General features: G+C 44.8%; 1 protein-coding gene across 4 annotated transcripts in view; it reads left to right on the forward strand.

Moving 5' to 3' along the window:
- The window catches only part of gatad2b (GATA zinc finger domain containing 2B), a 37,818-nt gene extending 21,799 nt beyond the window's left edge, over nucleotides 1-16,019 (forward strand). Inside the window, exons 2-11 of one of the 4 annotated variants that reach the window (XM_026155614.2) lie at nucleotides 4,675-5,055; nucleotides 6,077-6,206; nucleotides 7,413-7,544; nucleotides 8,449-8,577; nucleotides 9,453-9,623; nucleotides 11,396-11,768; nucleotides 12,379-12,581; nucleotides 13,175-13,279; nucleotides 13,402-13,612; nucleotides 14,368-16,019. In XM_026155614.2, coding sequence (XP_026011399.1) covers nucleotides 4,676-5,055; nucleotides 6,077-6,206; nucleotides 7,413-7,544; nucleotides 8,449-8,577; nucleotides 9,453-9,623; nucleotides 11,396-11,768; nucleotides 12,379-12,581; nucleotides 13,175-13,279; nucleotides 13,402-13,612; nucleotides 14,368-14,504 — 1,971 coding nt within the window. In that variant the 5' untranslated portion in view covers nucleotide 4,675 and the 3' untranslated portion in view covers nucleotides 14,505-16,019. The remainder of the gene's footprint in view (nucleotides 1-4,674; nucleotides 5,056-6,076; nucleotides 6,207-7,412; nucleotides 7,545-8,448; nucleotides 8,578-9,452; nucleotides 9,624-11,395; nucleotides 11,769-12,378; nucleotides 12,582-13,174; nucleotides 13,280-13,401; nucleotides 13,613-14,367) is intronic. The other 3 variants (XM_026155616.2, XM_026155615.2, XM_026155617.2) reach the window with 3 other exon arrangements.
- Nucleotides 16,020-20,034: the final 4,015 nt, after the last annotated feature.

A 20,034-nucleotide genomic window follows, 5' to 3' on the forward strand; every position in this document is an offset into this window, starting at 1 on the left:
CATTAGTATCAAAAACTAGCCACATGCAAATTTTGGTCATATTCCCAGCAACCCTGTCATCAGCATCTTCTACAGCCAACCAACCACTGTGTGCGTGTGTGTGTGTGTGTGTGTGTGTGTGTGTGTGTGTGTGTGTGTGTGTGTGTGTGTGTGTGCGTATTGCTGCTTTAGTGTGTCTGCTGGACCAATGAGCTAGGCTCCTTCTTCCTGAAATCACAAGGAAGGTTTTATTGTTTTCTGCACATCTCTGTCTTTTCTAGCACACGAGCTAAAGAAGCCAGATGGTAGCTGACTCTGGTACTTTCCTGAAGGATGGTTGATATGATTAGCAACAAGGCGTTTCCACCATACAGCAGGAATGACGTTACTGTGGATAGGACACAAGCCACTCGGGACATTTTGTTTTATTAAGGTCCAACAACATCAGTGGAAGAGAGGTGCTTGTGCTCCAGGTAGTTAGCATTGTCATGTTGTCAGTCAGCGTTCTATTTATGCACCAGTTTGTCAATGAGACGCAGTGACAAGAAGGAATAATATCTCATTTTTTAATGTTTTAGGAAAGAAACTTCAACAAGTTTTAATATTCTTGACAGTGTGTTTTGTCAAAATTGTCCTTATTCTGGTTGAGAATGATTAAGCTAAGCTCCTGTGGGACCAAAAATAAACAGACCAACTGGTGATGGCTAACCAAGCTGACAGACTAGTGGTGGGAAAGTATAGGAAGAAGGCTGCAGTGATACCAAGCTGTGTTTGCTATACCGAGTTACAGCACCACGAGGGAGGAACACGAGAAGCTAAGAGAGGAGATGGGTGTTGCCTTCACCTTCGATGCTTCTCTAGTCCAACCATGACAGGTTATTTGCTGCTTATTAATATTACATGGTCAACTATTAGTGCTATGATAACAACATGGAGGCAATTGGAAACAATTCAGCCACAAAGTAGCAGACTGTGAAATCACACGTAGTCACAGTAGTCAGGTTATTGATAGTCTTGTCTTTTAGTCAATAGGTGGAGCTGTAAGCAGTCTGGCTTTCATTGTGTGCGTTTGGATGGCAGCTGTCTGAAACACCTGTTTATTCTTCTGCTGATTTGTTGATAAAATGCATGACTAACAAACCAGCAGCAGAATATCGTGAGGGGAGTGGTTCCACTTTTTCTGCAGCTGAATTCAGTGCATATATCATCCCATCTGAGAAACAGATCAGAATAACAAAGGTCAAAATAAGAACAGGATGGTAGCTCCATCGTTAGCATTGAGTAACAGAAAGTGGAATAAGCCATAGCAGCAGAAGCACAATACACACAGCCAAAGTACATCATCACAAATGTTTACCTGACTTGTAAAGTCCAGAAAACTCCGAGTACATTCTGTGATTTTGTTGTACTGACATTATTATGTTTGTGTCATCAGCACATGTGCTGTGCATACTTAATGGTGTCCTGTAAGCTTCAGTGTCTGCAGATACGCTGTGGTCCGCTTGGCTCTAAGCAGCATAGATTTTGGGAGTGCGAGGCTCCGAGCAGACGTTTACATGCCTGAGTGTGACCACGTGAACCTGCCTGCAGACGGCATAAACTGCAGTGCACCTACTACGTATGAATACAGGCAGACTTTAACAGGCATGGCTGCTCGTCTGCAGCCACATCAGAGGTTGGATTTGGACTTGAGGTGCTAATAGTTTAGTATAACAACGTCCATATTTACAGTTGGATGAAAAGTACAAAATGGGCAAAAATCAAATCAGTAAGTGAAGCGATTGGATGTCGGGCCTGACGTATCAGACTCGCATCCACCGCCGAGTAGAACCATCAGTTTGAACATTAAACACTTTCCCACAGAAAAAGGACAGAGTGGACAAAAGACAGGAGGCGGTCAGGCAAATGGGTTTTCACGACTGTGCACTCGCTTTATTACCATTACACCCAGTTTGGCAAACACTGTTAATCTGGTGCCACATCGACAGGACAAGACATCAAGGTTATCTCTGCCATGGATTTCCAACAGCGCCGTCAGTGAGAGGAAGACTACGGATTTAATTGTGAGGAGAATGTTTTAGTAGCACCCTCCTGATTGACAGCTCTTTGAATAAACGTGTGTGTGTGTGTTTTGGGGGATGGGAGGTGGAATTACAAGTTGGCGTTATTTCAGGAGAGAGCTGCTGTCTCTGCCTCTTTTCTAGCCCTGCACACACACACACACACACACACACACACACACACACGCTCACACACACACACACACGCTCACACACACGCTCACACACACGCACACACACACACGCTCACACACACACACGCTCACACACACACACGCTCACACACACACACACGCTCACACACACACACGCTCACACACACACGCTCACACACACACGCTCACACACACACACTCACACACACACACGCTCACACACACACACGCTCTCACACACACACACACACACACACACACACACACACACACACACACACACAGCAATAAAGAAAAACCCTCTCTGTGTCTCGGTGCTGCTACTCCGTTCCTGTCCCTGCAGCCTCAGAAACACTCACGTGCACACACACTGTTGGCTGGTATAACGTGAACAAATGAAGCACTCGGCTTTGGCGGCATCGAAGGGGCCCCTGAAATTAAGCTTGTGTTTATTTTTGCAGTGAAAGAAGAGGGAGGAAAAGATGAGCGTTTGAGGAGTTGGGGGAGGGTAGAGGAGAAGGGAGGAGTGTTTCTTTGTGGTACTGTACTGCTGGAGTAGGAGGGAGGATTACAAAACTCTGCCCTCTATCGGAATGCTGAGCTGCATGTGTGTTGTCTGTGTGGACGCCGTCTATCTGCTGGTGCAAACTGGAAGCATTCCTTGGAGCGCCACAGTTTTTCAGTGTGACAGATGTTTAATGTTTTATCCTGCTGGGGTTAGGAGAGGTGTGATCGTAGGGCTGAGTCTGTGTTTCTCATCTATTCTTTTCTTCTCCATTATCGGCCTGGCAGTGTGTTGGAAGGGTGTGGTGGATGAAAAGCGAAGGGAGAAAGTGTGCGTTTGTTTATTTATTTATCTGGGGGGCACTGCTGACTGTAACAGTCATTATATTATGTAAAGCCTGGCAGCAGCGACAGTAACCAGGGGGAGGGGAAGTCTAAGTGAGAGAGCGTTGGGTGCCAGTTACTGACGTGCAGAGCAAGGCTAGCTGTGATTGGCTTCTCAGCGCAGATCTCTGGCTCATTAAACGTGGTGAGGTGGCTGGATCGGCGGAGGGGTTACACGAGCTGCTCGTGTTTGTACTCCCAGCAAATGGAGGCGACGACTCCACTGCTGCGTCACAAATTAATTAGAGGAAGAAGTGGCAGGGAGAGCCATGCTGTGGGACCATTAAGACTCCTCCCTGTGCTAAAGAGGCAGCTGTAGATGCGAGGTTAATAACTGACACGAGTGGAGGACAGGATGAACAGATTAGAGCGGTGAAAAGCCCGACACCATGAGGGGCACGCCAGAGTGACGCCAGCAGGTCGAATCTACCAATAGGAAGTGACAAAGTGAGGAGTAAAATGTGTTTGTCAAGCAGTGCTCGAGTGTGTGTGCGCACGTGTGCGTGCGTGTGTGGTAATCGGAGCAGTAACCTCCAGACTGGGCGAATGGCGTCCAGGAGAGCAAAGGCCAGCTCCCAGGCCCAGAGCTGGAAGGATTGTAGTTTTCATTCGTTTTGTATTCATGTAGACCAGATGACTCACTTCATACATGACACTTGCTCCAGAGTTCTCCACCACACTGGACGTTGCACACCCACTGGCTGCTGGGGAAAATGTGCTTCTTGGAGGTTGTCTAGTCTAAGGTCTCCGTCTGATTTTCTACGTACGTTTCTCTACAGTCACTATAGAGCTACTGTAAAAAGTGCAGCACAAACCAGACACGGAGCTCGATTACCTTCAAAGTCAAAGTTGTGCCTCAGCGCTGTCTGGCCTCCACTTTCCTCTCAGCTTTGCCGACATGCAGAAGTCATTCATGCTAAACTATTTTATAGTAACCCAGAGGAGACGATCAATGAAATATATTGTTTAATCTGACTCGTCCATCTGAGTGAGTTTGCTGTCAGGTTCGCCCCCTGCTCTTCCTCATTACACACTGCTTTGTGTGTTTTGTCACGCTAACAGTGGAACTTAGCAGGGACAGGGTTTGCCTTTCCAACTGGTCTATGATCTGGTGGGGTTGTATCTTTGTTGCTCTTTGCTTTTTCTTATCGATCGATTTATTAATTTCTTTATTTTTTCCAGTCTACACAAAAATAGTATTCATCATCGAGCGCCATGCAAAGCTGTGTTCTCTGTATTTACATCTGCATTACATTATCTGGATTAGGAAAAGTGTAGAAATATACAAACGTAATCATGTTAATACCAGATTAAAAACTGATTCGAGCTCGGATCGCTGGGATAACTTGGAGTTGTTCCCCGTGGTTTCAGAGGAACATGGGATTAACTTTGCTGACAAAGGGAGGAGAGAACATCTGGAATAAGGGTTGGGAAGGATTGGAGGTTCCAGAGTCGTTCAGCTATTGCACCCAATGTGGTGGATAACTGTACTCATGCTTTAAGTTACATAGAGGAGTGTGTTTGTTATCTGACCTGAACCTATTTGGGTTTAAGGTGGCTCTGCTGACCTGTCTGACCTCTCTTGTTTTTAGGATGGAGCAGATGTCTGAGGAGGCGCTGAGGCTGAACCTACTTAAGCGAGGCCTTGAGTCAACCAGTGAGCGAGAAGAGGCGTTGGCCAAGCGCCTCAAAATGGAAGGTCACGAGGCCATGGAGCGCCTGAAGATGCTGGCACTTCTTAAACGCAAGGACTTAGCTGACCTAGCAGCCCTAGATGTTGCAGGGAGCTTGGGAGATGGAAAAGGCCCTGGAGCCAGCAGCCTCCATCATCAGAGCCTAATGGGTGCTGCTTATGAGGAGAAGTTAAATGGGAGTCTGAGGCTGGGAAGCCACAGTAGCCCCGTTGGACCAAGTAAGAATGGAAAGGAGAACATCCTGGATGAGCCAGTCGACATGAGCGCTGGGAGGAGGTGGTGAGAATAAACATTTTAAACAGAAGGATTCTGTGTAAAGAGCAGGCATGTGCTTTATAGCATGTCCGTTTACCTGAATCCAGCCATCGTTTATCTGATTATTTGAAGGACAATACCAGTTCACCTTAGCAGCTAGTTTTACTCTGCAAAAGTAACTAGTGGGTGAAGCCTTGGCTGTCAATGAAAATCTTCACTTTTGTCCTCGTTGGCACATTTTTGGCCACCGAACTGCAAGAAGTGTCCACGGCACACTGTCTCTGTGGCTTTTACATGACTACAGAGGGACCAACTTATTCCACAGGTTCAGTAAGAAATCTGTGGAATAGTCCACATACAGTATTTGGTGCCAGCTCGCCCCTACAGAGTAGGGCTTGTATGTACATTGTGTGCAAGGTGCATAGCAAAGGTTTAAACCACACGAAAAGTAACGAAAACCCTCAAGGGCCCAAATTACTAAACGGCACAAAGTAACACAGGTGTACCAAAGGTGTGGTTAGTTTTATGGCTGTTTTACAGTAATGAAAATGCACATGCAGCAGGGGCAGCTGTAAAAATCAGTCAGTTCTTCAGTAAATCGGCCCTCAAACTGTGGGGCTGATGAAATGTATAACATGGAACAATGACACAAGGGCACCACTAGCCTACATGTAATCTAGTGTTGCTATACAGTATGTTCAATCTTCTTTGATAAATGAAATGTGTATGTACATTACTGTTTCTGTCCCCCAAACCTTTGTGTCTGGAGCTGGTGAAAGATTTGCTTTTAAGTTTAAGAATCAGCACATGGACGTTAGAAATGGGGCGCAGTTTCTTTGTTATTCTGCTTTTAACCAACGAGCATGACTAAAGATTCCCAACCTGTAAGCTGACTTCCACTGAACCTACCGGGAAAACCAGCAGAACAGATGTCAAGCGACCCCACGCAGTTTAGTAAAGCTGTCAGATCCTGTGATGATAAAGTACGACTTTAAATGCTGCAGAAACTGACTGCACTTTGTGTTTGATCTTTTTTTCTTACTAGTGATGCTGATCATGACAGACGAACTCCGTCACCGGATGTCATCATCCTGTCAGACAACGAGGCTTCCAGTCCCAGAACGACACCTCGGCCCGAGGAGCGTGTGCACAAGGCTAACCTGGACATGTTCAAGGTAAAAGGCATTCGCAGCACTCCTGCAAGGGGGCAGAAATAGACTGAATATGCTGTACAAGTCCTTTAACACTGGTGCATAAATCAAGTGTAGAGGTCGGTCGCTCAGATATTTCAGGATGCTACACTTAATGAGACCTGGCTTCACACCCTAAAAACCCTGCAGCTAGCTTAAGCCCTGCGGTCGGGGCGAGCGATGGTAGCAAAGCCACTGTTAGCTCACCCAGCAGATTGTCCTGAGCAGCAGGGAAAACAGGCCGGGTGGGTGACGGTCAGGAGGAAGCGTAGTCCTGAACTAAAGCTGCCGATGCACCACCAACCAAGAGTGATACCAGGAAGTCCTGATTGAAGCTTTTCCTTTTCACAGGAGCTATTAACACTGTTGTGTTTTTGTTTTCTTACTCCTGCACAGTTGGCGTGGCGCACCAATCATTTGTACATGTACAATGACAATAAAAGGCAATTCTGTTCTCTTAAGGAGGTGACTTGTGTGGGAGTAGAGCTTGGGTAGCTTCTCTGTACGGTGTTGTCACAAGGTTTTCAAGAAAGGAACAGTGGAGGAGTTGTGACCTTTTGAGTCACAGCACTTTCCAAAAGACATCTACTGTAATGAAATGAGTCTAATTTCATCCTGTATGTCAGAAGATCCAGAGTGTGATCAAAGTGGTGGATGGACTGTAATGTTTCCAGAGTCTGATTATAGATGCAGAGCAGAGGACGTCATTGTCAGCAGCTGTTTTAGCCGAGCAGAGTAATCAGGGAGAAGCTCTGAGTAAACGCAGGTGGACAATAAACAACAACAAATATAAGTAATAGTCAGTGTCACATGTGTGACATGTTTCCACAGGCTGTCATGGAAACAGGAATACAGATGTGTCTAAATACCAGCAATGACATTACTACAGATGCATGAAGAATCCTGTGAATGAATTGGTCAAAATCACTTTTTCTTGACGTAAACAGGTTTTAAATTGCTGCTTTTGACTTTGCACAAAAGAATATTTCAGCCAAACGTGTCCTGTTTACTTTCTGCAGTCACATCCTGTGTCGATGCAGAAACACGACGCGCTGTTCAAACTGCAGCTTCTGTGTAGGTTTAGTCTGGTTTATACAGACTGGCTGTTGAGTTCAACGAGCTCGAAGTTGCCTCTGGTCTTATGTCCGGATATAGTGTGCCTTTCTAATTTTGTGTGCTCGTTTGTACCAGGGGAAAACAGGAGAGGAGAGGCAGCAGATGATCAAAGCTCTAAGAGAAGAGCTTCGTCTGGAGGAGGCTCGTCTCGTGCTGCTGAAGAAGCTCAGGCAGAGTCAAATGCAGAAGGAGAATGTGGTCCAGAAGGTCAGTGCTGCTGATGCCACACATTCTCACAGTCACGGCCACTGTTGGAGCTCTGCAGCTCTTTGCATCTGTCCGTGGTGCCTCGCCGTGGTTATGTGGGTTCAGTTCAAGTCACTTTTATTTGGTGCCAAATCAGTGTTTGCTCAAGGAGGCTTCAGTGTCTTATGTCATCACGGCAGCAGTTTGTCATGTTAATATTTCAATAATTTAACTAGACAAATATATTGCATAGACTGATCCTAACATCATAATAATAATAGTCTAATAGTTTATATCTGGAGAGCATGACCTATATAGACAATGGATAGTGCAGGATATTGGAAATCAGTATTGAAACATGTGTGTACCCCTTAGCTGCAGACGGTACTGTAATATTGTTCTAAATCAGGGCTCCCAAAACTGTGGCTCGGGGACCACTCGCAGCCCCCGCTTGCTGCCATATATGGACCTGTAGAAATAAAATGCAGTTTGACTGTTGAAGTGACGATTTTGTTTGTTGTTGAGTGAAATGTTAAAATAAGTTCGTCAAATGATTGAATATGAAGGCGACGTGAGCAGAGACACAAACATGACGGGTGTGTTAGTTCACTGACAGACTCACAAACTAATGTGCACACCTATGTCTGCACTTCTGTTAAATACGAACAAAAATAGGAAAAAAAGATTTGTCTTGTTGTAGAAAATTTGAATTTTTTTTTAAACAAAACTACATTTTAGGGGAGATTTGTGGGTGTTTTCTTGTTTGTTTTTGTTTGCCCTCGCATGAGACAACAGTGCCAGCAGTGTCTCGTTTAGTTTGAGAGCCCTGCTCTAAATCATATGCAGTAAACATTTATATATGAAGAAAGCACCAGAAAATCAATCTGAGATATTCCAGTCCTGGTTTATCGTTGCTCTCTTGCAGGTCCCAGTGGTCCAGAATGCTGCGTCATCTGTGCAGCCTCCTCCCATCCACAGCTCTCCTGTCCTGGGGAAGCTACCTGTGAGGCCAGGTCTACACAACCCTGAGCCCCAGAACCTCCGCACTGCACAGGTGTGTGAGTGAGTGTGAGGCGAAGGGTACATTTTCATTAGAGATCACACCAGTGAAGTTCCTGTTTTCCAGGAACTTTGTGATTGTTGGGGTTCTGTAGTGTTGTCTCGACCTTGCACCTTAAACCAGCCGTGCTGACTTTAAATGACGTCTTTGACTCACAAAGAAAGAACAAGAACTACAGAAGTCACTCAGTGTAACCAACAGCAAAGCTGCACCAGTGTCTATGATGTAAATGAACCTTAGACGTTTTGGCTGTAAGAAAGGGTCATGTGACCATGTAGGACAGTAATGGAATCTGAAATGTCTCCTTTTTATCTGTAGTCACATTTTAAACTTCACCAAATGTAGAGTACTTACAGAGACGGCTCCGCACGCTGAACTCCCGCCTTTTGTTGATGTCTTTAGCAAAATGTCAGTTTTCTTTGAGACTGAATCCACGTCTCTGCTGTGGGACAGCGTGGATATGCTATCAGTGACTCCAGGTTAGCCTATCTGATTTACTGAGATGATTCATCGCCTTGTTGGTGGTTGCACCACTCACTGTAGAGGAATGTTCTTACCAAGTACGGTCTTGTTTTCATCTTTTAGCCAATGATACGTGCCAGTTTTTAAAAACTGTGCAAGCTTTCAGTTTTGAGACTCAAAAGGGAAAAAAACTAAATCTTCTGGATTTTTAGCTCCAGATAAAATTTTGAGCTACGGTGGATAAAAAAGCACTTAAACATAGAAGAACGTGCTTGTGTGAATGAGCCATGGTGTGTATTATCCATTTACAGTAAACCAGGTGAGCAGGTGTCATTTGCAGACATCAGGGATTTTCTCTGATCTCTGCTGAACAATGAAACCCTTTGTTGCCCTTCTCCTTTCTGCAGGGTCACACAGTCATCCGGTCAGCAGCTAATGCAAACTTGCCCCCCATATTGATGTCTCAGCGAGTGATAGCACCCAACCCTGCCCAGCTGCAGGGCCAGAGGGTCGCGTCCAAACCTGGGATGTCTCGTTCCAGTTCCAACAGCATGGCTAATGCTGTCAGCTACCAGCAGGTATAGAGTCAAACCGACCTGGGGTAAAGCATTCTTTTGAGAAAGGTGTGAACTTGTATGGTGAATGGTAGGACTGCCTAGAGAGAGATCACTGATCAAATCCTTTACATATGTGGCTTTTCTCAGTAATAGAGGGTAGGGCTGGGCCATATTATACCGTTCACGGTAATACTGTTAGGCAACGATAGGAAAATGAAATATCGCGATAGAATATGGGTAAAACGTGCATGCGCAGTGCCTTTGTTTTCATACGCACATGGCCGATTGTTGAGTGAAACAGATGAACCAGAATTGGTTTGTAAAAATGGTGCAACTTCCGTGATGTGGAACTGGTTTGGTGTTTGTCTGTCAGATACACAACAAAGCACATTTTTTTGCAGAACATGCAAGCGGCCGTTGTTATTGTCATATTTGTCGGACTAAGATGCTCTTAAATCTGGGAGTAATCTGGGTCCTAAACTCCGTATGCTTCAGGTCAGAATCAGAATCAGAATCAGAATCAGAATACTTTATTGATCCCTGGGGGAAATTATTTTTTGTTACAGTGCCCCACTTTAAACCAACATTAAGACGAGACAGACAATACACTAACTAAGAATAGTACAATATATACATATATATACATACATACATAAGTCACTTATAAATAAATAAATAAATAATAATAATAGGTCAAACAACACTGCAGCATCACTTAGAGTTAAAAACTGTCTAAATTCTTTCATCTTTAATAAAACGATCAGCATTGCTGCTTTACCAGGTGTAACTATGAAGTTTAACTTCCAGGCATCCATGAAAACAAAAGTTATTACATTTAACGGAGTTAGAAGTTAGCAGGAAGCTAGCGGAAGTTAGCTCGCTAGTTTCGCTAGTTACCTAAGCATGATATAGCATGTTCTGACTGAGAGATTTCTGAAAAAAATCAAACGTACAGCTCTGCTATCACTTCCAACATAAATGAAGACAGGAAACTAAACAGCAGTGACGTTTGTAGGGTTACTGAAGTTGGGCTAGCTGGTAGATAATGATGTGCTACGTGATCGCTAGCGACACAGCTATGTTAGCATAACATAAACAGTGAAGCTGGAGGACGAACACTAACACTTTTCCACTTATAAAAGTTAACGTGAAGGTTCCTGATAGTTAAAGACAAATGCAATCGCATGGCAGGATGTTGTAAACGGACCAAACTTCAGTCAGGAGAACAACTGAGATAATCCATCCACAATACGAGGTTAGTCTTTAATATACTGCAACAACATGGGAATAGAGCAGCTGCCAGAGAATTCAACATTAATGAATCAATGGTACAGAAGTGGAGGAAGCAAGAAGAATGAGTTTAATAAAGTTTGATTCATCTGACTGCTTTGTTTCGCTTAATGTGCCTTATAATCCCGTGTACCTTATGGTCCGAAACATACGTACTGCACACTGCAGTTTAATGTTGCAAAGCACCTCTTTTTAACTTCAGTGGATATTATACATGGTTATGCTCAGGATATGTCAGCCCATTTCTACTGGAAATGCCTTTTGGTTAAACTTTCAGCAAGGAATTTGCATTTGCACTGTTACATTTTTATAAAGCTTTAATGTACATAAAAACCAGCTTCTTGTTTAAGTGAATATAAATGGAAGGTTGTCTTTTTGCACTAGTAATGTTGTGGAGTTGTATTTTGTCTCGCATCAATTATATCGTCAGTTATATCGTTATCGCAAATTTTCAAATATATATCGTGATAAATATTTTTGGCCATATCGCCCTGCTCTAATAGAGGGTGTATATCTCTCTGCAGGCCAGTCAGGTGGCAGCTTCCCAGCGCTCAGGCTCCAGTGCCATGTACATGAACCTGGCCCACATGCAAGCAGCAGCAGCTGGGGCCGGCGGTCTGGGCGGAGCTTCGGCCGTCAGCCCGTCCACCATGTCTGGTTCAGCCAGCGGAGCGGTGAGCTCCATGGCAGACCAGGCGAGCAGTCAGGCAGCAGCCAAGCTGGCCCTAAGGAAGCAGCTGGAGAAAACCTTATTGGAGATCCCTCCACCCAAACCCCCAGCCCCTCTCCTGCACTTCCTGCCCTCTGCTGCCAACAGTGAGTTCATCTACATGGTGGGCCTCGAGGAGGTGGTGCAGAGTGTGCTCGACAGTCAGGGTAAGTAAATATCAGATATTGGGGGAGGAAACATCTGCAGCAAATCTTTGATTTATACCTAACCCGTCAAATTGAACTGACAGACAAACCATGAATACGGTATATTTAAATAAATACGTAAGCGTTTGTGTGTTTGCACCAAACTCCTTTGATTGTGTGAGCATGACCCAGAGACCATTTTGATAATAATTATAAAAATTTGCCAAGACTTTGTGTGCTGACTAAATCTCCCCAGCAGGTGGTGCTATTGTTTCTTCTGTCCATAGTTTGTGCATCGCAATAACCAATCAAGGCTTAGCAGAGCCAGAAGCAGGAAGTTCTTCTCGTATGTGCAGTCATGGTTGAGAAATCATTGTCCCTGAATCCAGCTCCATCCTTGTAGCACTGCCTTTTTACCCTGTCAGCCTTTAAAGGTCTGAATACAGGAGGCTACACCTGGCACTTGTCTGCTCAGCTGTGCTTGAATCACTAAGAGCAGAACAAAGTGCCTTCAGTTTGTGTCAGGAGTGCTGTGATGACGTTAAGGTTTAAAGTAAATTCTGGGTGTGCGTCTGCTCGAGCACCGCCTGTCGCTGTAGCTCTGTCGTTGTTAACGGAGTCCTGTCTGTAGGTAAACTCAGAGGGACGCTGGCCCGTCTGGAGCCTTTCTTCTGCGCCCAGTGCAGAACTGACTTCACCCCCCACTGGAAGCAGGAGAAGAGTGGGAGAATCCTCTGCGAGCAGTGCATGACATCCAATCAGAAAAAGGCTTTGAAGGCAGAGCATACCAACAGGCTGAAGAATGCCTTTGTGAAGGCCTTACAACAGGAGCAGGTTAGCAGCTTATGTACCTGCATCATGCTGGCTGATTCTTACTCTCACTTAAGTTTGTTTATGTCACGAGATTGTGTGGCTATCACAATTTTACTGTCTAGCCACACAAAGTGTTGTCGTCTGGTGTTGGTAGCAAAGTGATAAATAAATAATAGGGACACAGTTGGGACTGCTTTTCATGTTTTTAAACATCCGAGTCACTAATGAGCACGTTGTCGTTCTGACTCAGCAGAGCCTCACCTGGCTTCACCCTAAAAAGCTGGTGTCAGCTAGCTAGGTTAACCCAGGGTTTTCACTGCATGGTCACATCACAGGGATGGCATTGGCAGCATCTGGATAAATAAGTCTGCTGTGAGCAGAGCAGCTGATTTTAAAAAGGAAGTTAAAAGTGCTCCAGAGCTTTTCAGTACTGAAAACCCTGAATTAGTGCTGAAGTTACTCAGATAAGATGTAATCCTGCTTTGCAGTCTCTTTGTTACCACACCTAAACTCCCAAACATAGCTGGGGTATTTGGTAGTGATTGTGGAGTCGTTGAATGTAAGTACATGGTGGCACCAATGCACAAGACTCCTGAATGTGGTTCTCTTGTTAGGAGATTGAACAGAGGCTGCAGCAGCAGGCTGCTCTCTCTCCCAGCTCAGTCCCTACCAACGCCTCCAAGTCTGACACCATGATCCGACATCATGCCCTCCGCCAGGTATGTTCCAGCAGAGAGTCCACTATTAACTTGGAAGGAATAAGGAGATGTATGGTGCTCGTGTGTATGTATTCCAAACCAAATGTGCTTCAAGCAATAACTAGCAAATCTCTGGTTCTTAGGCTCCCCAGCCTCAGGCCTCCCTGCAGCAAGGGCTGTCGAACTCGGCACGAGGGGTCCTGTCCAACTTTGCCCAGGCCTCCCAGCTCTCTGTGGCCAGCAGCCTCATGGGCATGACCAGTGCCAAGCATTGTGGCGGCAGCGGAGGCGGCAGCAACAGCAGCAGTAACAGACTGCAGCATGACAACCGTCGGCAGATCTACAACATCCCAGGTACCTACACCTTTGCCCTTTCTGCTTGATGGGTGAGGGTCCGTGTGTGTGTTTTGTTTCCTGCCGTGCATCTTAGTCAACATCAGCCATTCGTAGGTTTATTAGCTCCACCCAGGACGTTGTGTTTTGTCTTTCTGTCTGTAAACACGACAGCTCAGAAACTATGGAATGAATTCTGATAAAACTTTGCAGGGGTGTAGAGCGAAGGCGACAACCAGCCATTCAAATCAGCATCCACCAAGGTCTTTAACATTAGCTTAAGCAGAGACGTGGCTATCACCAAGTCAGAAGGTCAGGACGAGTTACACTGTGGCTTTATAGAAAGCATATGATTGGGTGTTGGGGGGTGGAGGGGTGGGGTCGACTGATACTGCACGAAGACAGAGGAGTATGTGAGGGTGGTGCAGAATATGTGACAGTTGGATTATATAAGCCTGGGAACAACTCTGAGTGCAGTCTTGTTTACATGGATGTGAATGAGAGTGAGGCAAATATGCCAGAGAAGGTTATCTGGGGTCAATCATTCAAACAAACGGGAGAAGGTGAGGACGCAGATGTTTCGCTGTGTCCACCTCTGTATCGATGTAGTTTTATTGCTGTTTCTTTACATTCAAAAAATTCTAGTAAACGTATAAAATAAGAAAATAAGGCTAGTTCATGTCAATAGCAACAAAACAAAAGGTCACTTACAAATGTTTGAGCCTTAAACTCTACAAAGTGCATCTTCTCTGAATGTTGTCCTTCTGCTTCCACAGGGTTAAACATTGCCTATCTGAACCCAGCGGCTGTCGGAGCCCATAAGAGCTCCAGCTTAGCAGACCGGCAGAGAGAGTACCTGTTGGACATGATCCCGCCTCGATCCATATCGCAGTCGATCACTGGACAGAAATGAGCCCTGTCCAGCTCTTGCCCCTTGAAGCCACCTTCATCTTCATACCTAAACCATACCGAAGCACTCCTAAATCAGTCGATACCCTCTCCTCTTCACCTCTCATCGCATGCAGTGCCTGTCCATGTGCCTACCTTAAACTGACCCATAAAAACCCCACCAAGTTGGACAAGGACTCTAAACGACCAGTGCATTTGACATGCTCTTAATATAGTAAAATCCTTCTTCTTCAGTCTATTTAAGAATTATAATTCCCCTTATTATAACTGGTGGTAGCATTATTATTCCCACAACTACCATATTTGCTTCTGTTACTATTACTCATTATGCTTTTTCCTTTTGATGGTTTGTTTTTCTGCTGTTTATCTTTGACTCTGGGTAGTGACGGCCTGTCGTTGTCGGTTTCTTTAGGCCAAGGTCATATAGGATTTTTTTTTCTTTATAATTTGTCCTACAGCTTAGCTGTGATTGTTGCTAGTAACAGAAGATCAAGATGATGCGTTCTGGTTGCTATGCAACTTACAAGCTTTGTAAAATAGTCTCGACTTGGATGAAACAGTGGAAAATCCCGATGGGTACAAAAACAGACAGTTTGAGGCTCTGCATGCTCTTGAAAAGAGGATGAAGAACCCATTTTAAAAATGGAAAAGCTGGAGGGAGGGAAGGAGGGAGCAGCAGAGCACCCACACCTGTACAATCTCCCTAAAAGGGCCTGCTTCACAGCGACACACAGCCAAAATTCTGATATGCTAAAGTTAAGTTTCAGGACAGCGCCGGAGATTCTGCCACCAACAGAGTTAATGAACTGGAAGCGAGCGACAGACGAAAGCAAAAGAAAATCCTATGTGATCGGCGTTCGGATAATCTTTCCTTTGCTTCCACCGTCGTTCACGAAAAGCTTCTTATCAGGTTCTTCATTTCAGATTGAAACAGTAACACACTTTTTTATGCTGGATGATACTTAAGTTGTACTAATCACGATGGACAGTCACAGCAGTTTACCATCTGCCTCTTCAGGAGACCAGCAGTCAGTCGAAGCTCCAGCGAGACGGAAGCTGACAGGCCGAGTGTGTCGTCTGTGTACCTGCCAAGTATTGGGGCTGCTGATGCTCTTCATTCAGACAGAAACCTGTTGGTCCCATCCCATTTCACTATTTCCCAGTGACCTACTAAACCACCTCACCCATACTCCCCACCCCAAACCTTCGGCTGTTCAGTATGCACAGACTGAACCCTTTCACCCCGCTGTTCCTCGTGGCATCGCGTGTTCTTTGAGAGAGCGAAAAGACCTCAAAGCTAAAGGTGGAAGCATATTTTGTGCGTCCAAACCACAGACTCTGTAACTACAAATCTGGGTTCTTCTTCTTTTTATATTTTGGTTTTTAGATTATTTTCTAAATGTTGTGCAACACCCATTCCCAAACCCTAACTACTATTCCCATCCCTACCTCATCCCTTTTTGTTTGTTTGTTTAAACTTTATGCGGCGTCTCCTAATAAAATGGTTGCGTACCTGAGAGGTACAGCTGCCGGAGACGATAATAATCAACATAAAACAGAAACTATTAAAATGTCTGTATGGATTATGTATAGATACCTAGCTTCAGAGAAAAAGGACGTGGATTTTATCTTTTAAGGAGAGGCATGGCTCAATCATCGTGTGTCTGCTCTGCACACACGTTTCCTCTCCAGAGGAGCACTGTGCATATTTCAAATTCGATGTTTTTGTATGGAGAAGAGTTAAGAGTGGCTGCGGTCTGGATGCTGGCTGACGGCTAACCAGAGTCCGGTGAGACGCTCCGATTTCACCGAGGTGTGTTTTGTGTTTCTCGTTTTGCTTTATTTACAGGCTCATGTTCATAATCCCCAAAAGATGTTTACATGCTTTTAATGTTCAAAAACACTTTATGATCCTGCACTTCTACAAATGCTCCGTTTGAGTTTCTGTCGCTTTAAAGCCCTCCTTCCAAAATTCCAACTCCACTCTTATTGGTCAGCTGTGATGACACAAGCAAGGCAAAGTTGGTGACATAGCTGAACACTTTGTGGGCTTCTTAACAAAGGCCTTACCTGAAGCCACCACAGGATGACTACATGTTGCTTCTATCCCTGAGGGCGCTCACTGAAGTCACAGCAGAGCTGACGTTGGTCTTGATGGCGTTATTTGTCACTACTTGTTCTGTTGTTGACAACATGAACAGGAGGAAGTCGATGAAAACAGGTTTGTGTGGAACGTCTCTTTGTTGAAACAGCTCAGTTAGCATGTTAGCATGACCAGTGCTAAATGGACTGGTAGCGCTTTTCTGCTCTATCTGAGCGCTCAAAGCGCTTTACACAACTCGGTGATTCACCCAATCACACAAGCGCTGTCTGACTAACATTCACACACATTCACACTCCGATGGACGCGTCGGAGAGCAACCTGGGGTTAGCATCTTGCCCAAGGATATTTGGCGTGCAGACTGGAGCAGACGGGGATCGAACCACCAACCTTCCGATCAGTAGGCCACCTGCTCTGCTGCTGGTGTGTCACCTCCAGTCATGCTCCAGTTGTTACTCCTTTGAAACATGCACAAAGAAGTTATCGAACACACTGAATAAAGTTTGGAGAAAAGCTGAAAGAGACACTCAACTTGTTGATAAATGACTAAATCCTAATTTACTCTCTGCAAATGTTGGACCTCAGTCCCAGCTTTCATTTCACTGGTGCCCAGTTTGTACATGTATCTAGAAGATGGAGTTACTCCACTCATATTCTGACACATAACCCTTACAGAGCCCAGTGTCAGGCCTGCACCCCGCTCTCACTCATGTGACAGATCACTGCAGCAAGTGTGCCGTTGGTAATGGACCGGTTCTTACGCAGCCCTTTGCTACTGTACCTGAGCACTCTGCGCTTTATACAACGTAACCTCATCCACCCAAACACTTTTTCTCTTTTTGCTCAAGCGTTTTCTCTCTAACATTCGTACTGTGATGGATGCATCGGGCACAACTCGGGCTCAGTATCCTGCCCCAGGATGTTTGACCTGAGCAGCCAGGGATTGAACCACCGACTCTCTGGTTAGTAGTTGACCTCCTGCTCGAGCTCCCGAGCTACAGCTGCCCCTTTGTGTTTGTGTAAAATGATCCATTGTTGTTGTTCTTTGGTCGCACATCAGTTAGAGAGTTCTTATTGCAAACTAAATTCCATCTCAGTCCCAGGATCGGTAATGTTTACCATTGGTTAAAGTGACAGCACTCGTCGTTCAGATGGAGAACTTTTGGCATGAGAGTGAAACTAGTGAGAAGAACCAATCGTTCAATGTTATTACGAACAGACTCTTCGCCTGTTCCAGGCCCATCTTCGCTGTGCTCTGGATAAGAAACGGTGAAAGTTGGTGACATAACTGTCACTGGGCTTTTACATGAGCAGCTCTCAACGCTGCAGCAGAGTAATGTGCAGTTTCCAAAGTGTCAGGAAATGTTATTCTTCCAACATAGTTGTGGAGATGAGACGGGTTGAAAACTGCGGTGCTGTCAAATGAACAGAACTAAGCATCTGATGGTGTTAATCCACTTTTATCTATTTATCATGCAAGTGTGTGTTTTCACAAACCATTTGAAGTATTTTCATGACGACGTCGATGGTTTTGCTCCGGACTAAACCTCTAAACCTGCCCAAACCCAATCTGTCTTACACAGGTTGGACAGTTGCTTCATCACAGTTAGTTTGAGACCTAACAACAGCTGTCACAACCAGCAGTGTTAGATTGTGGTTGGCTGCCTACAGACAGCAGGCAGAAAGCTCGTTTTCCCATAAACGTAACTTTTTCTTCTTCTTTCTTTTTTGCTTATCTTGCCTTAGTGGACCATCACAGTGGATTTGAAATCAAGGTGTTATTGAAATGCAGACTTTGTTTTAATTCAAAGGGTTTAAACAAAAATATTGCATCACCTGTTGAATCTTTTTTACATCTTTCAGAGGCTCAAAAGTATTTGGACAGACTGCTGTAATTTTAAATGTACGGATTATTTTTAATACTTCACTGAAATCCTGTGCTGTCAAAGACTGCCCGAAGTCTCGAACCCACGGACATCACCAGCTGTTTCCTCCATCGTGATACTCTGCCAGGCCGTTATTCCATTTACTCCAGCTGCCTTCAGCTGCTTTTTGTGTGTGTTTGCCTTCAGATTTGCCTCAATACTCAATCAATGTCCCATTTCTTTGTCTCAGAAAAGCTCTAGGGTTGCTCATGCAGTATGTTTGGGACATTGTCCATGTGCACTGAGGTGTCATCCAGTCAGTTTTGGAGCATTTGGCTAAATCTGAGCAGAGAGATCCTGTACACTGCAGAATTCATCCTGATGCTTCTGTCACGTCACCAATAAGTTGTTTTCAGGCATACATACGTATGCCACAACACTGCCTCCACCTGCTCTTTTAGATATTCTTTGTAAATGTCTCATCTGTCCTGGTTGATGGAGCGTAACCACCTTCATGCTGAGAGTTCCCATGATCAGCTAAGTACAAGTTCAACATTCACCATTAATTCCACATCTGTTTTCTCCTTTGTCAGGGAACAATGAGGGAGTCTGACCACGAATCTGCTTGTCTGTCAGTTGTCCAGTTACTTTTGACCCTTGAAGAATCAGTCAGTCAACAGTCAATGCAACACTTCTGTCAATTAAACCAGAAAGTCTGGTTTTGTCACATGTTGATTTGGTTTCAAGTCCACTGTCGTTGTGTGAAAGGCAAAATTTCATGGTCAAAAACCTCTGGAAATAACTGTATGATGGTGGTGTTGAAGGTTTGGGAGGGAACATGAGCAATCTTCATAACTGTAATGAGGCTGTGCAGACAGCAGGTTATATGACCAACACATCATTCAGACTGCAGTCGAACCCTCTCATAATCTACGCAAGGAGAACGTGTTCAGGTCAAGTCTTTGGTGTTGTTGGTGACAACACTCGGCTATTTCGAGCAGTGTTCAGTTAACGTGCAGTATTATTCACAGCACACTGGCCCTCCAGGAGTCTGACGCATGCAGATTACTGATGATGATCTGCGACAGCATCCCGGCAGATTCAGATTATTGATAGAGACCTTGGACTAACGTGTAGTGAAACATGGCTGACCTGTTGCAAAGGACTCCGCATGACCTGACACGACCTCTGGCCGCCATGTTGGATTTCTTCAGCTCTCGGGTACCAGCTGATGTTTCTCACAGAAACGTTTACCTCGGTTTGTGTACGGTGTTTGAATGTCACAGATTACAGTTGTTTCTCTGATCCTTTGGTTTATGACTGAGCAGCTGCACAACTACACTCAGTTCATTGAAAAGTGTTTGCTAATCCACATGAACTGCTCCTTTTTAAAAATGATTCACATATTGCAACTTGACATTGGCATTTAGCTTAAAGCACTGCTGTGTTCAAGTAAAAGGCACATGTGAATGTACGAGCCAGAGAAGTGATGGTAGCAGTTAAGACCAAAAATACAGTTTTAAGAAAATGGATAAAAGAGCTTCTCTCTAAAGTACGTCAGCACTTCA

Source organism: Astatotilapia calliptera, chromosome 22 (genome assembly GCF_964374335.1).
Source record: "Astatotilapia calliptera chromosome 22, fAstCal68.1, whole genome shotgun sequence".
Lineage (NCBI taxonomy): Eukaryota > Metazoa > Chordata > Actinopteri > Cichliformes > Cichlidae > Astatotilapia > Astatotilapia calliptera.